Source organism: Lepidothrix coronata, unplaced genomic scaffold, assembly GCF_001604755.1.
Source record: "Lepidothrix coronata isolate B3197 unplaced genomic scaffold, Lepidothrix_coronata-1.0 Scaffold119, whole genome shotgun sequence".
NCBI classification, from domain to species: domain Eukaryota; kingdom Metazoa; phylum Chordata; class Aves; order Passeriformes; family Pipridae; genus Lepidothrix; species Lepidothrix coronata.
In genome coordinates, this window is record NW_016690299.1 from 2,365,388 (window position 1) to 2,389,441 (window position 24,054).

Here is a 24,054-nt window from a genome sequence, read left to right on the forward strand (position 1 = left end):
CCACTAGCCCAGGTTGCTCCAAGCCCTGTCCAACCTGGCCTTGGACACTTCCAGGGATCCAGGGGCAGCCACAGATTCTCTGGGCAACCTGTGCCAGGGCCTCTCCACTTTCACAGACAAGAATTCCTTCCCTGCCCTCTGGCGGTGGGAAGTCATTTCCCCTTGTCCTCTCCCTCCAGGCCCCTTGTCAAAGTCCTTCTCCAGGTCTCTTGGAGCCCCTTAGGTCCTGTAAGGACGAAGCAGAGCCAACAGGTGCTCCTGGAGATCTAACTCCCACACTGACCTTCTGGAAAGCGTGGGCAAGCCCTTGGATTTCCTTTCTCAGTGGGGATGCTCAGTCCTTCAGGACGGGATCCAGAAGGTGCAGTGGGGGTGCAAAGCAGCCCTTTGCCTTCCTTTGATCTCTCCTGCTCCCAGAGAGGGGCTGGGGGCTGTCATGCCCTGGGCAGGGCTGTTGGCTGTGTGGATGTTGGGTCCCTGAGCTGCAGACCATGGTGTAACAACTGAGTGTGAGGTAAGACCAGCCTGTGGGGTCCAACCTCACTGTCAGAGCATATCCTGACTGGACTGATGAGCCAGAGCAAGGTTTGTCATTCCCTGCCTGCTGGGCTGCAGATGGGCACAGCGAGGATCCCACCCAGAATGCCCAGAAAAGCCACCTCCTTCCTTCATGCAAGACCCCCCCTCTGGAGGAAATGCACGTGCCACCGGGAAGACAGCAAAGATGGGATTGGTGAAACAATCTTCTTATGTTCTTTGCGGCTTAAATCTCTGTCTGGTTTGCCCGGGATAATGAATTTGTGAGCCTCTCCCTGCCAGGGTCGATGTTTTCCAAGTATTACCAGCAGAACTGCCATCTGCTCCCTCCAGCCAGGCAGGAGCCTCCAATAAACAGCATTTGCTTGGTGAAGACATAAGGAAAAGCTTTTTTTTTTTTTCCATAAAGGTGGTAAAAAACCAGAAGAGAGAGGCTGTGGAGCCTCCAGCCTTGGAAACACTCAAAATCCAAGGAGAAGCAGCCCAGGGCAGCCTGGCTGAGGTGCACCCAAAGCTGTGGCTGCAGCTCTGTCCCAGCCCACACCTTTAGCCCTTCCATAACTCTGTGATTCCTCAGGGATCCAGCACAATCCACCTGGAGAACCAGAGCATGAAACAGCAGTTTGGTTGCAGCATCTCCACAGAAGGAAAACCAAGAGTGGAAATCCATGTTCCCTTCACCAGAACCAAACTGTTTTCAAGGAAAGGAGAGGGATCTTTGGTTGGGATCTAGTGGGGCTTCGTGGCTTTACAGCTTGCAAGAGAAACTGGACATAGACAGGAACAGAAAGACTCCATTAATCACTGTGATTAGTAAAATTAAAGGTTTGAGAAATAAGACATAAACACCTCCCACGCCTTTGAAGGCCTGGTCTAAACCCAGAGAGGCCAGTGAAGCTTAAAAGTTTTCCAAATGGCCTCAAGCATCCTGTGGTCCTCCTCCTGCATGAGGGGTGTCCACTCCCTGGGAGCTCCCTGTTACCCCAATAATGAAGAGTATGTCGATGAAGAGAGCTGGAAGTGAAATCTGGAAGTTCCTCAGGCCTTGGACTCGTGCAAGAGGCTGTGCCTGGGCTGAGGGGCAGCCTCAGGAGACCTTGAAGGGCTTGTAGTATCCACCAGACTGCCAGGAAAACCTGGCACATCTCCATGGTTTTTGAACTCTTCCAGGGATGGTGACTCCACACTGCCCTGGGCAGCATGTTCTAGGGCTGGACAACCTCTTCCATGAAGAAATTTTCCCTGATATCCAATTTAACCTCCCCTGGTGCACCTCGAGGACATTTCCTCCTGTTATCTGGGAGGAGAGATTGACCCCCTACTTGGCTCCAACCTCCTCCCAGGTGGTTGTAGGGAGCCTGGCTCTTCCATGGCTCAGCTGCTGAGGAGATTTGGGAAGCTCCATACATTCTATTTGGGGTCATTTCTACCAAATACTGTTTTTTTTCCCCCTTTAGGTGCCAAATGAGGCAACAGCCAGAACCTGGCTGCTAATTACAGCCTATAAAAAGGATTTTTGTGTGCACTCACAGCAGTTCACTACGACCTTAAAATAGGACATTTATTTCAAGAGCTTTTCTTCCCTGTAAGGTGACATTAACTATAATTTACATTTTAATACAGCTCCTAGAAGGCAATAACACCAGCACTCATTCCCACTCAAATGTCTCCCTCGCCTTCCTCCTCTTTTTAGTGCTTGGGTAGATAACAGGCTTTCAAGGCACTCAACATTCCCAGCGCCTGGGATGAGTCCTGCTGGGAATGTCACAGGGAGGACATGGAGTCTCCTCACTCTGGGCATACCATGGGTAGGGACAGGGCCTGCAGGGCCATGGGGGTGAGGGGTGGTGTTACAGGTGCTGCTGTGGAAAAATCCCATCTGGAAAACCCATTAGGACAGACCCTGAATCCCACAGCCACACGTCCTCTGAGCAGAGCTTTTCCAGGTGGATGTTTCCATGGTGACTTGCTGGTGGGAGAAGAGGCTCAGGCTGGAGCTGGGAAAGGCAGAGCTGCTGTGTTGCCACCACCAGTGACCTAATCCAACAGGGGACACTGAGATCCCTTGGAAAACCCTGACTGTAACCCCTAAAGAAGGGTCATGGGCCAGCATTTCATCTCTGGAGATCCAGTGCTATGGACAGGAGCCCCTGGTGAGTGTTTCCCAGGTATTTAGCTCTCCTGGGAAATGTGACAACTCCCGCTGGCCCGCACGGGCTCTGCAGCCAAAGCAATGGGATGAAATCATGGAGCAAAGGCATCCTATGGCCTGAAGGCCAGAAAAAGACTGGAATGGTCCACCACGCTGCTGAGAGCTTAAGGAGGTGCCCGCAGAGCTCAGTCCTTGTGTGCTGTGGGCTGAGGAGAGATTTTTTCCTGGGACAACAGCACAGGGAAGCCTTTGTGTCCCCTGTACAAACCTGCCCAAGCTGTAAAGGCATCATCCCGTGGGGAAAAGCACACTGTTCCTTTGAAAACCAGGGCCAGCAATGAGGAGGACAGACAAGGAGCTGTGTCCCAGAGTGGAGCAGGCACCTGGCCCCAATGCTCCTCCAGATGTCACTTTTTAAAGCCCTGGTTCTCAATCCTGAATCCAAGTGTACTGGCAGGTTGGAGACAGGCAGGGAAATGTCCCTTCCAAGTTCGTGTCCTCACAGACCTCTCTGGAGTAATTAGTGCTGGCCCACAGGCAAGCCTGGACTGGTGCCTGGCTCCATGGAATATGTGTCAGGACAAAGTAGGTCAGTCCCGAAGCCAAGCCGACCCCAACTCCGGGCGCCACAGGAACGGGAACTTGGGCTCAGCGGGGAGAGGCACCAGTGGCCCTGTGCCAATGGGCAGGCTCTGCCCCCCCCCCCGCCTCTCCTCCTCCCTCACACGGTGCCACACCATGCCAGGATGGCCAATGTCCCACTGGGAAGGAGCAGCAGCCCGTGGAGACGCCGGCTGCAGCCAGGACACTGCGGCTCCACACCGGCTGCTGGAGCAACTCCTTTGGATCTGAAGGGGCTTCGGGGTGGCACAGCCAAGTCTCACTGGTCACTCCATCTGCTCATCTCCTCAGCTGACGTGCACTGGGGACAGGGCAGCGGCAAATGGACACACAGGCCAGGTTCAGATGCTCTGGGCTGGTCTCTTATGGGAAGGGGTGAAGCTCTCAGCGCAAATCAGTGGCCAAAATTGCCCTGTGCTGATGTGAACACGACCTAGGACAAGCCCCAGGGTCCTGCAGGAGGACCCACCATGGGTTATAATTCCACATAATGCAGGAAGAGATGGCACTGAGCAGCACACGCTGCTGCAGGTGGGGCAGGTGGAGGTGGGGAGGTGGCCCTTCTGCTGCAGGGTTAAGCCTGCTCACAGTCCTCCCTGACACACACTGGAAGCATTCCTGCTCCATCTGCAATGCTTATGGAATCAAAGAATACCCTGAGTTGGAAGGGACTCACAAGGATCATCCAGTCCAACCCCTGGCCCTGCCCAGGACACCCCAACAATCCCACCCTTCCCCTGGGAGCGTTGTCCAAACCCTCCTGGAGCTCTGGCAGCCTTGGGGCCGTGCCCACTGCCCTGGGGAGCCTGTTCAGTGCCTGACAACCCTCTTGAGTGAAAAACCTTTTCCTGAGATCCAACCTAAACCTCCCCTGACTCAGCTTCATGTTGTTTCCTTTAATCACGAGAACTTCCAGTGCTCCAGAGCCTCTGAGCAAGAGCTGGGGGCTTTGTTATCCCCCTCAGCCTCGGGCAGCTGGGGGGGATGTCCTGTTGGGAAGCAGCTGCTCCAGGCACAATGTTGCCCCCCTTTCATGTCTCCCTGGATCCCCTGACCCTTGGAGTGAGGCCAGCCCAGCCTGTGTCCAGCTGGAGCTGCAGGTGCTGCCTTTGTCCGGGGGATTCCTTGGAGGGGGCAAAGGGGATTGTGGTGATGACCTGGGCAGCCCCTTCCCCAGAGGGAAACACAAAGGTACCCACACGACTAAGACTCTCCTGCACCCCCTATCCCATCTGCAGCCTGTGAGAGCAGGCAAGACCCTCTCCATCCCTGTCCCCAGGCCAGAGGGGAAGGATGTGTGTTTACCAGGGATGTGTGTTCCAGCCTGATGATTCTGGAGCCACAGGAGGCCAATTTCAGTGTGCAGTCTCACCTGGCACCAGGTGGGTCAGGGCTACAAGACTCCTCCCTCCCCTACAAGCCTAAAAGCACAGCAGCACCACTGGGTTTATCACTCACCCCCTCCCATCCCTGCAAGGACTAAAAGGGAAAATCAAATAATTCAAGGTTAAAAATCTGCCCAACAATCCATGGGCTGCAGAGCAGAGGAAGCAGCTTTGGGATTTTAAACACCAGCTGCTGGGGTGCTACTGGTAACTTAGGAAAAAAATTCTTCCCTGTGAGGGTGGGGAGGCCCTGGCACAGGTTGCCCAGAGAAGCTGTGGCTGCCCCTGGATCCCTGGAAGTGTTCCAGGTCAGGTTGGATGGGGCTTGGAGCAACCTGGGCTAGTGGAAGGTGCCCCTGCCCATGGCAAGGGGGGTGGAAAAAGATGATCTTTAAGGTTGTCTCCAACCCAAACCACTCCCTGATTCTAACTGGATGGAGGCTCATGCACCACATCTGTCAGAGCACACAGAGCCCTTCCTGCCCTTCCTGCAGCACATGGGGAGCTCCAAGAGCTCCATCCTTCACAAAGGGAGGCTCAAGGGCTGATCTAAAGGCCCAGTCTGACATCCAGGGACTGTTCCTTCTTTTAAGGACCAGGCCTGGCTGATGACAAGTCCCAGCCGACAAGGAGGGTGGGTGGGGGTGGGCTGGAGGTGGGAGCAAGCAGTGGGATGCAGATCCCTTCCTTCCTCCGGCCAAAAAGTGAAAGGCCCCCGCGGGTTGTGCTGAGCAGGGAAATTGCTTTGTGCTGCCCGGCTTTGTGAGAGTTTAATTAACCATGCCCTGAAGAGGATGAGGGAAAGGGAGCCCACCAGGCAGTGGGGGTCCCCTCTGTGCCATGGCTGCTTGGGGTTGTGCTTTGTTGGTGGGCACTGAGCACTGACGGTGGGCTCGGTCCCACAAAGCTCCTTTTGTCCATCTCCCCGTGGAAGTGCCCTCGTGCTGCCCATCATTGGCAGGCACGTAGGGCTGGTGGTCTTCTCCCTCATTTTAGGCAGGTCCAGGAATCCCTCTGGGAGCCTCCTGGGTGACCAAAAGCAAGGCTGGGGGGGTGTGTGCAAGTGGAGCCAGAGAACAGACACAGAAATTTCTACACAGAACACTGACATGACCTCAGAGGAGGGATCCTGGAATCACAAATGTTGGTCCAGCTGAAACCCCATCACTGATGACCAGGGTGCAACTACCCTGTCCAACAGATACTGGGAATGGCTAAACCTGTTCCACTGCCCCCAGGTGAGACTGGGCCCTTTGCTTCCCTTCTCAGCCCCAAATCAGCTGGGAAGACGTGGTGTGGTGACTGCAGGAATGACACAAACCACGGGCCCATTTTCACAGCTCATGCTGAGAGTTGCATCTCTGCTCCCCCAAAACCATCAATCTCACTGCAGTCACCACCCTGAGGCCATGAGGTGCTCACCAAGCACATAAAACAGAGTAAATCCTGCTCCTGCCTGGTGACAAAAGTGGCATCTCACGACACCAAGTGTCCCAGAACTTCAGCTGAAGCCAGCAGAAGTTACAGACACTCAGCATCCTGCAGGATCATTCTAGGAGCTTGGAAGCAACATGGGACATGAACAAGGTCATCTTCCAGCCTGTGGATGCTGTACATATGGCTCTGCTGACCTAATGACTAGTTACTGGAATAATTCAGTGGGAACTACCTGGAGGAAGCAGCACTTTGCTGAGGGACACGCTGGGAGCGGGCTGGGCATCTGCAGCAAGATGGAATTCAGCTCATGTGAAAAAAAGAGTGGCTTCCCAGTGACCTCCTCGCTCCACCCCAACAAACAGCATCCTAGTCCTCATTCCCATCCGCTGCCAGCCCTGCAAGAAGCTCTCTGACCACCTGAGCTCACCTTCAGCTTGTGCTCGTGCTCCTTGTTGACCCGGGACAGCAGCTGGGCTTTCCTTCTGTTGAGGGCGTCAATGAGGGCGTCACACTGGGCCACCAGGCAGGCCTCGAACTCCACACTGTTCTCCTGCAGGGCAGAGGGAGAGTCACAGCCTGGGAACGCCCCCAGTTCAGCTGGGAAACCGGATTTCCCTTTTTAATGATGCCACACAGACCATTTTTGTACATGTAGCTACACCACTGCAACCCAGCAATCCACAGTGGGATTCTTATGCCCTTGGGTCGTGGAAAATGTGGTGGTGGCAGGTGAGGAACAGGTTTGGTCCATCCTGCCACATCCTTGGATCTACCTATGGCAGATATGGGAAGGGCTGGGCTCTCTGATGCTCCTCTCAAGACCAGCAGCCTTAGGAAGACAGTTTTGGGGATGGCTCAGGGGGGTCATAAGAAAAGTCAAGTGTGGGGCCCTTTGGGAGAACACCCACCAAACCAAGCTGGGGGATGGGACAGAGGATGGCAGAGAGCAGCTCATCCTGGTGGGAAGGGGTTGTTCCTCAGCCAGGAGACACTGTACCTGGATTTGCTGCACCATGTTCCGGAGCTGGACCAGGAACTCTTTTGCTTCCTTGGCTCTGTCTGACAAACCATTCAAGGCCTGGGAAAGCTGGCTCTGCAGGGGGAAGAAAAAGCAAGGTCATTTCCATGTCCAGGACTCATCCATCAGCCTGGATGAGTGGGAGGTTTGGGCTGGGAATGGGCTGCAGCCCAGCACTGCCTTCAGCATCCCACCGAGGTGTCCATCTGCCTCTGCTGCCCCGAGTGTAAGGACAGGAAAAGGAGGGTTAGCCATCATCATGGATACCCTGGCTTTGGGAAGCAGATATTCAGTGTCCATCTCTTCCATAGGCTTCCCTGGGTGATCATGGACAAGCCACATCCATCCATCCTGTGTCTCAAAGTGAGCCAGCCGCTCCCTTCCCTGGATCTGTGCTCTCCAGGGAGCCAGACACCAAAAAATCCTGTAGGATCCGCTCCATGTCTGCTGAGGATGATCAGCAGAAGGGCACAGGCCAGGCCACCCAAATCAGACTGAAAATCTCCCAGAAGTGAAGGTAAAGCAGGGTCCTCCACTGTCAAGCAAAATCCTGAGTGCTCCTTCTTCCTCTGGATACAGGGGTGGGAGTGCACCCACCCAGCCTGGGCTGAGCAGCAGAGCATGGTAATAACAATCATCATCATGTTAATCAAATGGCTTTTCATTTTCGTGGCATTTTCTGAACATTAACTCAGGAATCTTCCCCCTTTGCCAGCAGGAGTTATTATCTCAAGAGCCCGGCAAATCACCCGCCACAATTCACCTCTGGGAGAGATTTTGCCTCTTTTATGGGCTGCAAATTGCCTGCAAACACCCCGTGGAGTTTGAGGGGTGAGCTTTCTTTGTGGTAGACACAGAAGGGAGCACAGGAGGTGCCTGATGTCCCCAAATCCCTAAAAAAACCCTAATGGACCATCCCTCTTGTGATCGGGATGTTGGCATGGGGCTGGCATGGGCTGGCACCTGTGTGGTGGTGCTGTTGGTGGTGCTGTGCTTCCCTGGATGGCAGCGTGGGAGAGGGAGGAGGTGGGATGGGAGAGAAGGACTGTGGTGTCTGCTGAGGTGGTGCTGGGCTGAAATCAAGAACGAAAAGCAGAATTGCTATTGAAGAGAGGCTGTAGAAAACGAATGGCAACCATTTAATGGCCCAGAAAATGACCTCACTGCTGCTTCCCCAGGAGATGTTAATCCAACCCAAGTGACTCCTGCATTTCCTTTGTAATTTATCGTGCCCGAGTCGTTAGGATGTGGAGCTAATCAGCGAATGCATCTCTAATAAAAATGGGATTGCTAAGCCAGCTCAGCAGGTCTCCCCGTCCCTCCTCCCTCCTCCTCCAGCTGGAGGAGAGCCGAGGTCAGAGCCTGAATCCACAGGGACAACCCGGCCCTGCCCCTGCAAAACCCCCATCACCCTCCACAGCCCGTGCACGGCTCCAGCCCTCCTGGATTTAGGGAGATGCCTTAAGCCCAGCTCAGCAAAGGTGTTTTGCTGAGAGCTGCAGGGCCCTGGTCTCCAATAACACACACAATTAATGGAAAAAAATCAGCAGGGGTCGGTTATGTTTACAAGCTCCTCATTAAAACTGCAGCATGTTGGGGTTTGTTTTTTTTTTCCCCTTTTAAGTCTTTAGAAGGCTTTTTTTTTTATCCATTAACACACATTTCAGAAAGGGGATCTTTATATCAACATAATTCTTTGAGGCTTTCCTGACGGGAAAGCTTTTTAAATGTGGTCTTAAAATTTAATAAGAGCTCTGGGATGCCAGAGCTGCCCATGGGCATGGCAGAGCTGCCCATGTGCAGCTCCTTCATCCTGGGCACACCCAGACTCAGAGCACAATGCACATGGCACAGCTGGAAGGGACCCACAAGGATCATCCAGTCCAACCCCTGGCCCTGCCCAGGACATCCCAACAATCCCACCCTGTCCCTGAGAGCATTGTCCAAACACCCCTGGAGCTCTGGCAGCCCTGGGGAGCCTGTTCAGTGCCCAGCCACCCCCTGGGGGAAGAACCTTTTCCTAATTTCCAATTAGATGCTCCACTGGACTCACCCCTCTGATGCCCACCAGTGCTTCCAGGAGCAGGCACTGCATCACTGCCCTGGACCATGTGCCACACAACTGGGATCTGGCAAACCTTCTCGGGGTGAATTTTGCCTCCACCTAATCTGACCTATTTGTGATGTGCACTGGCCAGTTCCTGTGGATGGGTGGCCACAGGCTCCCCACTGGAGCTCTACAGAGTGGCTTTTCATCAGCACGTTGTCCAGGACGGGTTCCCATTATTCCAAGCCTCTCCCGGAGCAGAGACACGTTCCTGGACACATCCCCTTTGAAAGAAACACCTGCCCAGCCTTCCCACTGCATCCCTGCTGCTCATGGCAAGAGTCACCCTGCTGGGGACAGGGAGGGGGGGGCTGTGAGCCCATCATTAGCCCATTAACCAGGGCTAATTAATGCCATGTGCCAACAGAGCACCTATGGGAATGTGCATGGATTCATGGATTCATTCAGGGCAGTGACAATGTGATTAATAACCATTGTGTGCCACAGGAAGACAAAGTCCTCCTGGCTGCTGTTATCATGTTAATAAAGTCAGAGGCTCTGGGGAGGAATTAATTCCACAGGTACCTTCCGTGTCCCCTGGAGCAAACCCAGGCTTTAGTGCTGTCACCCCAGAGAAGGATTTAATCACCAGATTCACAGGTTTCCCCCAAGTGTGTGACCTACATGGAGGGAGCAGGAAGGGGAGACTCAAGAGGAGTCACAGAATCCCAGAATGGTTTGGGTTGGAAGGGACAATAAAGCCCATCTCATTCCAACCCCTTCCATGGGCAGGGACACCTTCCACTAGCCCAGGTGGCTCCAACCTGGCCTTGGACACTTCCAGGGATCCAGGGGCAGCCACAGCTTCTCTGGGCAACCTGTGCCAGGGCCTCCCCACCCTCACAGCCAACAATTCCTTCCCAATATCCCATCTAACCCTGCCTTCTGTCAGTCTGAAGCCATTGCTCCTTGTCCTGTCACTCCAGGCCCTTGTCCAAAGTCCCTCTCCATCTCTCTGGGAGCCCCTTTAGATACTGGAGCCCTCCACATGGGACCAGGGGGTCTGAAGGACCTCAAGCCTTCTCCCCTCCTTTGCCAGATCACAAGAAAGAAGAGCTGCTGATATTTCTGGCACATGCTGGAAGGATTTCCCCTCCCTGCAAAAAGCCAGATTGTTGCACTTTGCATCTCCACGTGAAAGCAAAAAGCTTTGGGGCTTTCTGGGGTCAGGAACCCCGCTCTGGGGACACTGCCCTGGGGATCATCCAGCATGCAGTGGGCCAGGCAGTTCCCGTGCACTGAGTCCAACCCTCAGCAATCGCAGGCAGGGGAATTAATGAGTGTGAAATGAAGAAAAATCCCATTTAGCGGCGCCTTAAAATCAAGGGAATTTGTTCTTTGCGGAAAGCTGGCCCCTTTTTCAATGCTCTTGTTCCAAGGCTGTAAGAAGAGACCTCTGTGATTCACATTAGCATTAATGGGAGCTAAGCATTTAAATCTCTGTCCCCAGAGCACTTAGGAGAGAATCTGTCCCCTCTTTGTGCTCTCTAATAGCTCCATAACCCTCCTCCTTCCCAGGCACGGCTGACAAAGGGATTTCTGTCACTCTCTGATTCTCCCTTGTCCCAGTGCATGGATGAGCACAGTCGGTGCAGAAGGCTGAGGGCTCTGCAGGGCTGAGCACGCTCCAAGAAGCAGAGAAAAGCATCGTTTTAACTCTGCACGGTCGGGTCTGGTCCGGTTCTCCTCCTGTATAACCCAGCTGCCAGCCATGGAGCTCCTCCAGGTTCACCTTGAGGCGAGGAGGGAGGTGGGTTTGTTATTTCAGGAGGTGCTGGGTCCTGCTCAGCACTGGGTGTTGGATTGGTGGAGCTGGCTCCCTGTGACATCTGGAACACTGAGAAAAGCCTCGGGTTCTCCAGTGTTGGCCCCCAACAAGGGTGAGGAACAGTTGCTGTCATTTCAAACCCCAGCTCGCTTGCAGGCTCTGGTTTAGGTTGGAAAAGCCTTCCAAGATCATGGAGTCCAACTACTCCCCCAGCACTGCCAAGGCCACCACTGACCCACATCCCCAAGTGCCACATCCACAGGGCTTTTAAATACCTCCAGGGATGGGGACTCCACCACTGCCCTGGGCAGCTGTGCCAGGGCTGGACAACCCTTTCCATGAAGAATTTTCCCCAATATCCAACCCAAATCTCCCCTGGTGTAACTTGAGGCCGTTCCCTCTCATCCTGTCCCTTGTTCCCTGGGAGCAGAGCCCAAGCCCCCCCCAGCTCCCCCCTCCTGTCAGGGAGTTGCAGAGCCAGAAGGTCCCCTCTGAGCCTCCTTTTCTCCAGGCTGAGCCCCCCCAGCTGCTCCTGCTGTTTCAGACCCTTCCCCAGCCCTGTTCCCTTCTCTGGACACAGTTCAGCCCCTCAGTGTCCTTGTTGTGAGGGGCCCAGAACTGCCCCCAGGAATGGAGGTGCCCCAGCAGTGCCAGCACAGGGGGACAATCAATTCCCTGGTCCTGCTGAACACACTACTGCTGATCCAAGCAGGATGCCCTTGGCCTTCTTGCCCACCTGGGCACACCCTGGGCTCATGTTCAGCCGGCTCTCAGTGAACACCAAACTCACCAAAACCAATCCCAAAAGAGCTCTTGGCATTACACCTGCTCTGACACCCCAAGTGTTACAACCAGCCCCTGTTTCTTCTCTCCTTCCAACCCAATCATCTCCCAGCCAGTTCCTCCACTGGAGCTTCCATACAGGCAAAACAGGAATAAGGCATAGTAGGAGAAGGTGCTGTTCCCAGCTGTTCTGCTCGTGCCCTCGAAAGGATGAGGAGCTGTCACAGATGCTGGAGTTGAACTCGTGCTTCTTTCTTTTAATTAAAGCACGGGACCTGCAGCCTTTGAATCTTGAGGCCAGTTCAGTGTACTCGATGCCTGACTAATTAGAATGGGATGTTTAATTAAAACTTGCATTCAGTCAGGAAGCTGATGAAGCTAAACTGCTGCTAATTGGCTTTTGGCTCCAGTCACGAGGGCCCGACTTTTGGATTCAATGCTGCCTATGGAAAGAAACCAGGAGCTGCAGCCTGGGCTAAACCTGCCCCTCAAGACTCGAGGAGTCACAGTGCTGTGTCCTGGGATCCTGAAGGGGCTGGTCCTTGAACACTTCCAGGGATGGGGCAGCAGCCACAGCTTGTCTGGGCAACCTGTGCTGGGGCCTCACCACACTCACAGCCAACAATTCCTTTCCAGTATCCCATCTAACCCTCTTGTCAGTGGGAAGCCATTCCCCCTTGTCCTGTGCCTCCAGGCCCTTGTCCAAAGAGATCCCTCCCTGGCTCTCTTGTCCAAGGCCAGGTTGGACAGGGCTTGGAGCAACCTGGGCTAGTGGAAGGTGTCCCTGCCCATGGCAGGGGGATGGAACGAGATGGTCTTGAAGGTCCCTTCCAACCCAAACCATTCCATGATTCAGTGATTCCATGATCTTAGCTGCAAAGATCTGTGACTCTGAACCAAAGCAGGCAACAGGAACAGGACATGGATCTGAATTATTCCCTTTCCAACACCGCACCGTTCTGCTGCTGAGCATCAGACACAGCTCCAGCTCAGGATTTCCTGGTTTCCCACAAGAAGGATGTGCTCTGAGCCTGACAGAAAGCTGCAAATAGAGCAACAGATGGAAGAGCCTATGCCTGTCATCAGCAGGACACACACACACACACAGAGCCAGGTTTGTGAGCACAGCCCCCACGTGCAAACTGCAGGACAGGAAGGAACCTTTAGGAATGGACCACCCCACTTCCCTGCTGCATTCCATGGGGACCTTGGTTCTCCTCCTTCAGTGCAGTTATGCCAGGAAAATTGGGGTATGCAGGAAGAAGATGAAATGCAAACTATCTGGATGGAGCAGCCCCTGGGAGAGGAGCTCCTTGGGGCTGGATGCTCCTGCTGCCTCTGCCACAGCCCTGAGAGCAGTTGGGATCCGCCAAGCAGATGATCCTCCACGGGATCTGCATCTCTAGGCCAGGCATCCGCAGAGAGGATTATCTCTGGGGCAATATTATTGACATCAGAATTAATTCCAGGGCATGTGGAGTGGCCCCTGGGTCTCTGGAAGGGGTAGAGATGCCTTTACACTGCTGCTGTTAGTCCTAGGACCTGGTGGATCCTCCTGGGGGATCCCTTTGCCACTGCAGTGCTGGGAAAACCCCAGGCAGAACCTGAGAAGGGAGGACACCCCCAGACGGGGACACCTTTGTGGTGGTGACAGCCAGGTGCAGCTCCCCAAGGATCCCCAGCCCTGGATGGAGTTACAGCCTTTCCAGTGCAGACGGAGGGATGTGGTGGGTTTGGGATGTCCAGAGGTCCATGGGATGTGCAGAGCACCCAGCCCTCACCCCTCTGCAGTGCTGAGGGCACCCACAGCCAGCACCAGGTGCTGAGGGTGCTCAGCACCCCTGGGGACACAGACTCTGTTTTGTGCACAGGGAATTTTCCTCCTGCAGTCTCCTCCTGCCTCTCATCTCCCACCCTTTCCCCCCACCCCTGTGCAGCGACACAGCAGACACACACTCCCAAAAAGCTGTCACAGGGAAGACTCGCTCCAGAAGGGACTGTGGACCAAGGCAGGATGGAGGCAGCAGGGAATTCAGCTGGGAAAAAACCTCCCATCCCCTCTGCAGCCCCCCCTGAGCTGGGGGAGGTGATGCAGTGGAGTTTGCCCTATGCCAAGTCCCAAATCCAAAGTGCTGCCTGCCAGCTGGTAGGATTCTGTTAAAGCCACTTATTTTTTTGATAGCATTGGAAACAGGACAGCAAAGAGCAGAAATCACTGCCAGTCCCTTGGAGTTTGGAGGCTTTACTAGCTCAGCCCAGGTGGTTTTTATTTATTCCCACCCACCCTGAGTTACTGTTTATCCAGGAAATCTTGCACATGGATGCACATCCTGTACTAAGGAGCTGCTGCAGGGCTATGGGTGTTTGGTTGGATTTGGGGAGAGCTGGGCATGGCTGGGACCCCAAGGGTAGCCCCTGGAACATCCCTGTGAAGGGGAGAGAGCTCAGGTCAGGAGCTGTGGACACCTTGTCCCACAGGAGCCTGGATGCCACCAGGATGCCCGGCCTGACCAAGACTGGGTCTGGCACATTTCTGGGCCCAAGCCCCATTGCCTGTGGGATTTCTTGTTTCCTTGGGATCCCCATCCCACTATACCATTCCTCTGAGCTCCCTGGGAGGTGGTGATGGCAAGAACCAGCCTGGAGCTGAAGCCCCAGCCCTGATGTGCCTTCACTTGGGTGCACAGATGGCCCCGGCCACTGGCTTTGTTCACACAGACACAGGGGCAGTGTATTCCCCCAGCAGGCAGAGCTGATTCAAAAGCTCCAGCCTGGAAATAAAACAAGGATATATTCTTTTCAAGCACGACCTTACTAAAACCCTTTCACTGCCTCCCATGTGGCTGCAGGATTCCCTGGCCCCAGGCAGGCCGGTGCTCTGCCTCCTCCCAGCCAGGCTGGATTTATTGTGTGTTTGATTTCCCCTGGTCACAGTGACATTCTGCAGCAGTGGCAATGTCTGTCAGTCCATCTGTACCAGCACAGTGACATTCCCAGTCCCACCTGGCTGCCCAAAGCCCCTCACCCTGCACACGTGGCAGAATGGGATGGGGGTCAACACCCTGACCAGCCCCAGGTTTTGGGGGGGGTCCTCCCTGAAAGGAGACTTTTAATGTTTTAAAAACGACCTGCTGTGACTTGGTTGCCAAGCCCTGCACATCAACCAGCACTGGAGGCGCTGCTGGAAGCAAGAGACTCGGGGTAAGGACACCAATTATTCCCTCGGCGTGGATTTTAACGCGCGGAATAGTTATGTCAGAATTGTGAAAGGACAACTCCGGCCTCCAGACCCCCTGCCAGGAGCCACATGGATGACAGCCTGGCTGGGATGCCTGGGAGGCTGCAGGGGCGGGTCACATGCTGCTGCTTCCACGCTGAAATGGAACAGAAAAGTGTTTTGTTCCTGCTGTGAATCCTTGTGTTCACTTGAACCTGCCATCCCCCGGTTCCCAGACCGGCTGTGGCCAGGACAGCTGGTGCTCTGCAGCCTGAAAGGATTTCTCAGCAGGATCTGGGAGAAGCCTGTATGAGGAAGGCACAGGCCTGAACCCTGAACCCCCAAATTCCAGCATCCTTGCTCTTTAACCCCACTTGCCCCAAGGGCCACCAACCAGGAATGGAAAACCCTCCAGCAGACAGGGCTGCCAAGTGGCCTGTGAGATAACAGACTTCCAAAAATATGGGGACACCAGATGAAGTTATTAAACTTCACTGGAGTTGCAGTGACCTTCTATATCTAAAGCACTGCTGTGGGATCAGTCTTGGTTTAGCTTATCCCCCTGGAAAAGGATAGGTATAGGATGATTCTTTGCAACCTGACGAATCGCTGAGGTTGGAAAAGACCTCCAAGATCATAAAATCCAACCTTCCAAGTTGGTTGAAGCTGAAAAAGGCCAGTTTTGCCCACAGGCACGCTCACTGTGGGTCAATTCATGTGTGGCAACTTGCTTGGCTGCCCCTAGTCCTTGGACTAAAAAAAAGCAGGAGGTATGGAATGTCCTGGGCTGCTCCTGACTGTGAGGATGTGTTGAAGATGCTCTGTCCTTGCTTTGATACAGGATATAGTCCTTGCTTTGATTTTTGGGGAGAAGAAATGCAAGCACTCTTTGACATTTTCCAATTAATTCCTAATTTGCTTCATAAACACTCAACAACAACTCATCTAAGCTCTTCCCTGGCAAAACCTAAACACATCCCTTTGAAATCACAGGCAGAACTGCTGGATCTATTTCAGGAATGTTGGGAAAAACACAACAAAGGGCTGCTGCCTGTCCACAGGTACACAGGGGTCAAACAAGGTAAGGGGGAGAAACTAAAAAAGTCCAAATATTACAGATTGGTTGGTGCAGATCTGTGGAGTGGGTTGATGCTGAGGTTCACTCTCCACGTTTCAGGACAATTTGGACTCTCCCTCGCCTGGTCCTGCTCCAGGTGTGTTCCTGGGGTGCACCTTCCAGGCTGTGTCCCTGAGAGGTCCTGCTGCAGCTCTGCACGGAGACATCAGGGTGAAAATGCAGGCTGAGAATTCCAAATCCATGCTGGAGCCGCTGTTTTCCTGCACTGAGCCATTCCCACATCCTGGTCTGGGTGACAGTGTCCCTTGGAGTCTTGTAACCGAGATGACACTGATTGAGTCTGGCTTTTCTGGGATATGAGCCCCGTCAAGGAGGCCCTCAACTCTGCTAGTGGCTGGTTCTTGCAAGCAGGAGCAGAATAAATCCCTCCCAGTCATTCCCTGTGGGATAGCTCAGGGCAGGGCAGGCAGCAAGAACTCAGCTCCCAGCTCCAAAGCTGACAGCCAGCCAAGATCCAAATGGGATCCTCAGGACACATCTCCTTCCCTCTGGAGCCCTCACAGGGAACCTTGAGGTCTGAGGGGGGGATCAGGACAGGCTGGATCGTGTATTCATGGATGTGACTGACATCACCGCTCCACGGTGCTGTGGAGGGAGATCCCAGGAACTAAAGGGGCAACACAGGGCTGGGATTCATCCCCAGCTTCTCTGGGCAACCTGTGCCAGGGCCTCCCCACCCTCACAGCCAGGAATTCCTTCCCAATATCCCATCTATCCCTGCCCTCTGGCAGTGGGAAGCCATTCCCCCTTGTCCTGTCCCTCCATCCCTTGTCCAAAGTCACTCTCCAGCTCTCCTGCAGTCCCTTTAGGCCCTGGAAGGGGCTCTCAGGTTTCCCTGGAGCCTTCTCTTCTCCAGGTAAACACCCCCAGCTCTCCCAACCTGGCTCCAGAGCAAAGAGGCTCCAGTGCTTGGAGCATCTCCATGGCCTCCTCTGGACTTGCTCCAGCAGCTCCACATCCTTCTGCTGTGCTCCCCAGTTATCCTGTTCAGCCTCTCCCACTGCCCCTTGTCTAATTCCAGACCCCTCACAGAGGCAGCTCCCTCTCTGCTGTGCCCTGGGATGTCCCTGGAAGTGGCTGCTTGGGACCTCCTGTGTGTGTCACCTCACTGGCCCAGTGGCCACTTGGACCACGGAGGGTTATTCCTGCTGGGAGGATGACCCAGGGACAGGAGCACTGCACTTCAGGGGGCAGCACTTGGGACAACAGGCCAGAATCCAGGGAACACCACACTTGGAGCTGTCCCAGGAGCTCAGGACACCGGCTGAGTCTCTAATACCTACTCCCTTATGTCTGCTACACTGTGCTAAGGGGAACCCAGGGCTCAGGGGCTTATCAGAGTGAAGGAAAAATGCCACAAGGAGCAGGGATCAGCTGCCACAGGGATTAGCTGCTAAGCAGCCCTCTCAGGAAATGCAGTGTCTGGCTCTATTAACCTTTCTCTCTAATTAGGGCTCTGCAATGACATTGTTGCTTCCTAAAAACAATAATAATGCTCTTTCAGTGGCTGCCTGAGATGTGGAAGATTTTCCTTGATGTGCCAGTTCCTTCTGACCTGCAGAACATTCCTCCAGAAGCTGAACTCTGCTTCCTGAGGCTGATTATAACTAGATCCACTGCCTTGATTACCTTGTACTAAAACACAACATTATTCTTGATATTTGTCATGCACTGACTTCCTCAACAGTGGTGCAGCAGTGGGTGACTCCACATCAATAATCCATTTCTCTGGATCTATCCTGGATGCTTGTTCAGGGCTGGTTAGAGGGAGCAAAGGAAAGCACTGACAGCAGCCCTAGGTAACACACATCCCACCTTCCAGGGCACCAGAAGCCAAATTCCTGCAGTTTCCCTTCAGCACAGACTCATCTTCTGGGTATTTTTTCTTAGAAGTCTGTCTGCAGCGTGTCCTGCCCTTTGTCACACCAAAGGAAAGGAAATCTGTTGTCTGATTGCAGCTGGGAGCCCCAGTGATGTCAGAGTCACTGAATCATAGAATCCCAGGATGGTTTGGGTTGGAAGGGACCTTAAGGACCATCTCATTCCAACCCCCTGCCATGGGCAGGGACAACTTTCCCTATCCCAGGTTACTCCAAGCCCCATCCAACCCGGCCTTGGACACTTCCAGGGATGGGGCAGCCACAGCTTCTCTGGGCAACTTGTGCCAGGGCCTCACCACCCTCACAGCCAACAATTCCTTCCCAATATCCCACCTAACCCTGCCCTCTGGCAGTGGGAAGCCATTCCCCCTTGTCCTGTCCCTCTATGCTCCTGTACAAAGTCCCTCTCCATCTTTCCTGTGGGCTCCCTTCAGGTGGTGACAGCTACACTCTTATACTTTCCTGAGTGATTTCTCACCAAGAAAAACCTTTGCCAGCCAGGCTCATTCCATCTCCCTGCCCCTGTGCTCCAGCAGCTGCAGCTGGAAGTGGGAGCCTGGCAAAGCTGTGCCTGGTGGGAATGTCCCACACAGAGGAGGTATCCTAGGACAGAGGGGTGTGTGCTGTCCCACCTGGCTCCTCCAGCCACGAGGGAAATGGGCTCCAATCTCCAGCTCCAGGAGGAGCAGGACATGGTCCCTGCCAGTATTCAGCCCTCTGAGGGCTGGGGAACACCTTAAGGGTGCTTAAACATCCCTTTTCCATAAATTCAGGAGGACAGTGTGCGGGATGTTGTGTTCTCCGCCTCTCTGGAGAGGTTTTTAAGTGTAGCTGTGTGCTTATTCTGCCTGTTAATGCACCTCCAGCAAAGAACCAGCCTGTCTGCTCAGGAATGGGGCTCTGAGTGCTGATGCAGGAGGGTTCCAAGCACTTCCAGCTGCTCAGGACGCCGCTGGAATGTGCCTTGCAGGGGCTGGAGCCGGAGGAGTCACCGCTCAGCTCTGCTTCGAGCCAGCCTCATTCATCTCTCACAACACAACAGCACTGACACGCAGCAAACGAGCCCTGTGCTTCCAGGGGGGTTTGGAAATGCCACCAGGCACAGGACAGCATTGAAACATCAGCATGCTCCCAGCTGGGGCACAAGTGACAGTGACCAGCCCTTGGCACAGCTCTGCTCCCCAGCACAGGGCTCAGCAGGGGCTGCCAGAGGCAGCTCCGTGCTGGTGTTGCTCCGACAGGATCCTCACCGAGCCTTCTGCAGCCAAAGCAACTCTTTGTTTCCCTCCCATCAGCCTCATCACATCCCTCAGGGAGCTGCCCATCGTTTTGTTGGTGGCACATGTCCCTTTGGTGTCTGCATCCATCCATAGGGACACAAAGATGCTCCAAGGGCTGGAGCCCCTCTGCTCTGGAGCCAGGCTGGGAGAGCTGGGGGGGTTCACCTGGAGAAGAGAAGGATCCGGGGGGATCTGAGAGCCCCTTCCAGGACCTAAAGGGGCTCCAGGAGAGCTGGAGAGGGACTCTGGACAAGGGATGGAATGCTAGGACAAGGGGGAATGGCTTCCCATTGCCAGAGGGCAGGGTTAGATGGGATATTGGAAAGAAATTCCTGGCTGTGAGGGTGGGGAGGCCCTGGCACAGGTTGTCCAGAGGAGCTGTGGCTGCCCCATCCCTGGAAGTGTCCAAGACCAGGTTGGACAGGGCTTGGAGCAACCTGGTCTAGTGGAAGGTGTCCCTGCCCATGAAGGGGGTGGAACAAGGTCCTTTTCAACCCAAACTGCTCTGCACTATGAATTTCCACCACAGTTTTAGAGACAGAGAAGCCTCTGCACAGCAAACACCAGAGCAAACATTCACATGATGCCCAGGGACCATTGAGCCGTGGTCTGGCTCGTCAGCTCTTCCCAAGCACTCCCACGTGCCCATGAAATGAAGAGTAGGACGTGAAACAGTGATGGTGTTTTATGGTCATTCTTAATTAAAAGAAAATGAAAAACCCTCTCCCTTCTTCAGCTTGTTGCTGTAACATGTGGAAGACAGGCTGATCACCACAGCTGCACCCACAGCGGGACAAATCTCCCAAATTCTGGTCTATATTTTCCTGCCAAGGTCCTCTCACTGTTTTTCTTGCACAATTCCTTAAACCCACCTGTGTGTTGTGAAAACACCCAGCAAACAGCCTGTTTCCTCCAGGCTGGGCTCGGGTTTGTTTGCAGAGGGATCAGGGCAGAGATTTTGGTATCTCAAAGCAAGGAAAAGCAGCACAGCAATAACCTGCTGTCACCTACCTCACAAACCACTGCTCCGCTTGACCCCCCTTCTCCTTCAGGCCCAGGGAATGCCAGAGGGCTCAAGTCCACCCAGAACAAAATGAGCTCCCCAGGGGCTGCTGTGAAATGCTCTTGTGCAGAACAAACGAGCACTGGGGGAACAACTGTCAGAAAAGGTCAAGGAGCTTTAAACCACTTCCAATCAGGTCAGTAACAGGGAAAGGTTTGGGTCCTGCTGGGTTGGAACAGCACAAACTAGTGTTGCATCTTTTTATTCCAAAAATCTGGGGGACGTTGCTGTGAATGGTGAGGGAAGTCCCACCAAGCAAACCTGACAAGGTTTAGGCCTAGATTAGATCCCGTTTTTCTCCATGGCGGATGGAAAAACATGGAAGCAAAGACTTAGGTTATGATCCCATGGGCCAACATCCATGTCCTGTACAGAATAAAGGTACTGGGGACAAAACAAGACCCTCAGCCTGCATGTGAAGCTGCCAGGGGATTGTCACACCCCTTTTTTGAGGTACAGATGTCAGGCCACCACTGTGTGTGAGGACCAAACACCTTCTCCTACACCTTCCTCCAGGCAGTGCTTGTGGTCCTGGCACTGCCCAGCCTCCAGGAAGGTGCAAATCCTGTGCTTCCTGCCTTAAAATTACGCTCCATCTGCCTCCAATCCAATTAGTGCCTCCCCACTCAGCCCACCCCGGTGGTTACTCACACTTCAGCTCTTCCATCCCATTATTGCATTAAAGTCTTGAAATCTGATTACATTGTTTGGAGTTAAATTTAAACCTGATTACCTGCATAAACAATGATTTTTTCCCCAGTCCCAGCCCAAACACAGTGGAAAGCAGGCTGAGAGCCCCACGGGGCAATTCCTCCTTCTGCACTGAGTGTATGGACCATCCTTTTGTCTTGTCCTACAGCCTTTAATAACCATCTGGGGGTTGCAGTCAGGCACAGTCATAAACAGGCTTGACAGCTCGCCAGCATCTTGACTTTGCTTTGACATTGAATTGCCTGGAAATGCAAATTTTATTGGATTCTCCAGCTCTGAGCCTTAGTCACTGAGGGAATAAGGTACAGGATTACACCCCACTGCTGTGATCGGCTGGATGGTGACCATGAAGGCTGGGAGAGCTGGGGGGGCTCAGCCTGGAGAAAAGAAGGCTCCAGAGAGACCTTAGAGCACCTTCCAGTGCCTAAAGGGGCTCCAAGAAATGGAGAAGGACTGTGGACAAGGGCCTGGAGTGACAAGACAAGGGGGGATAGATGTCAGCTGAAGGAGGACAGATTTAGATGGGATATTGGGAAGGAATTCCTGGATGTGAGGGTGGTGAGGCCCTGGCACAGGTTGCCCAGAGAAGCTGTGGCTGCCCCTGGATCCCTGGAAGTGTCCAAGGCCAGGCTGGACGGGGCTTGGAGCAACCTGGGATAGTGGAAGGTGTCCCTGCCCATGGCAGAGGGTGGAACTGGATGGTCTTTAAGATCCCTTCCAACCCGACCATTCCATCATTCTATGAAGTCCCACCACAAAGGGAAGCTCAATGAAGCTACCTTCCTCCTGAATGTGGTCCTGATATGGCATCCAGGAGGTCTGGAATCCAAGCCCTGCTCTGCTCTAGTGATGCTGGGCAAGTCCAGTGCTCCCAGTGCAGCCCAGAAAGCTCTGGGGCAGTGGGACTGGTGGGTACTCTGTCTAAGGAGGCCTCATGTGCTTCATACAAAGGTAAATCCCACCTTCCAACCAGCAGGAGCAGGGAGCTGGCACCAGGAATGCCACACAGCAGCAGCATCCCTGTGCAGTATCTCCCTGTCCATCCAAACCGTGGCTCTCTGAGATCCCAGCCCGGAGCCTGAGCAGCAGCTTCTCATTTCACAGCCCTTTGCCTCCTTGGCTGCTGCCCAAAACTGGGATTTTACAGAATTTACTCATGGATTTAGCTGAAAGGAGGTTTTTAAAGGCACAGATGGGAGATGGCATCTCATTCCCTTTGGCCGTGGACACACAGGCCTTCCCTTGGACGGGAAGGAGAATTCATTTCAGACACCCGTCTCCTGGCATTTCCTAATGAATCTTTGAGGCTGCACCCTCCAAGGATGGGCTGCTGTACCCCAAAATTTGCCTGCCTTTCCCAAAGGAATGGGCCCAACAAAAGGTATCTCCTCTCCCACTCAAATCTTACCTTGGGCACATCCAAAGTCCTACACGACAACAACACCGTGGCTTTCCTGTGTATGTTCCTTCTGGCTGTTGCTCTTAACCATCTGTCCCTGCAAAAAGCAGTCTGGGGATCTGAGGTAAAACAGCAACAGCATGGAAGGGGTTGGGGTAGATGACCTTAAGGGTCCCTTCCAACTCAAACCATTCCGTGATGGTCATTTCCACCACTGTCTCAAACCTAAACTCTCTCAGCCTTGGGCCATCTTTCCCAATCTGACCCTCCCTGATGGGATACTGGCCAATCTCTGTTGAAGGAGGTATTTGGGGTCATCAGCACTTATTCAGGCTGCTGCCCATGTGTCCAAATGCCCAATCCCAAAGTCAGCTCTGGGAGAAAGGTAAATTTAACCACTTTTCCACTCCTGTGATTTAAGTATCCTACTTCCTGCTGTACCCATGGAAACACAAAGCCTCCAAGAGCCCTTTACAGGCTTGAAGACCATCACAATCCCCTTTCCAGCCTCCTCTCCTCTCCGTGCATGCCCAGCTCACTCGTCCTTTCCCTGTGGTCACTCCAGTTGCTCTCCCTCTTTGGGACCACCACGGTTTGCAAGTGCCTCCATGTCTCCCCACACCATCACCATCCTCCAGCTCAGGCTGTGCTCCCATGACTCTCCCTGACACGCAGGACAGCTCACAGCACCTTTCTGGGGTGTTTTTGGGGCTCTCCTCTGAGCCCTTCTCACGCCGGACCTGACCAAATAAATCCCCGCGCACCATCATCTCTTCAGGCAAACCCATCACCACCTATCTGACCCGGGAGTACACAACCAACCCCTCCCTCTGCTTCTCTGACATATTTTTAAGAGGATGTGGCCTCTCTTAAAACATTCTCTTTGTTTTTTTTCACTAAACATTGCTCTTGGCTAGTGCTTTAAAGCTCCTGTTTGCCGGTGAGCGCCCGACGAGCACAAAAGCGACGCGTTAAACCTCCCGAGATGTTCTGTGGAACAAGGACGCCCAGAGCCATCAGCAAAACACACTTCAGGGAGCTGAACAATTCCAGCTGCTGTCCTGAGCTTTCCTTCACACCTCTAGGAAAACAGCAGCGAGCTCCAGCTCAGACAGTGCCCGTGCTGGGAGATCTCTGCTCTGCCAGCAGGCACTGGCAGGCAAAGCTTCACCGGCAACTGAACATCAGCAAATTATCCCTAATTTTATGCTTCCTGCTTTCAATAAGATTGCTGGAATCACACAGCAGCAGCAGGAGGAGAAGGGAAGCAAAACCAAGATGCAGATGGATCACCTGGTTCTTTCTGCCTCAATCCTTCCCCCTCCAACAGGATGGGAAACCGCTCCCTGGATACCACCACTCCGGATCTTTGCTTTCAGCCACGAGCCTCTGGAAGATTCCAGCCAGCCCAGGAGACAAGGAGCTCTTGGCAGTAGAGCTGACAGGACAAGGGGGAGTAGATTTAAGCTGAAGGAGGATAGATTTAGATGGGATGTTGGGAAGAAATTCCTCCCTGGGAGGGTGGGGAGGCCCTGGCACAGGTTGCCCAGAGCAGCTG

General features: G+C 53.8%; 1 protein-coding gene across 9 annotated transcripts in view; it reads right to left on the reverse strand.

The window, feature by feature from the left end:
• TRIM9 (tripartite motif containing 9) overlaps window positions 1–24,054 on the reverse strand; it is a 64,106-nt gene that overhangs the window by 21,552 nt on the left and 18,500 nt on the right. For all 9 annotated transcript variants that reach the window (XM_017825487.1, XM_017825481.1, XM_017825486.1 and 6 more), the window contains exons 2-3: window positions 7,130–7,225; window positions 6,560–6,682 (exon numbers count right to left, since the gene is read on the reverse strand). In XM_017825487.1, the coding sequence (XP_017680976.1) occupies window positions 6,560–6,682; window positions 7,130–7,225 (219 nt within the window). The remainder of the gene's footprint in view (window positions 1–6,559; window positions 6,683–7,129; window positions 7,226–24,054) is intronic.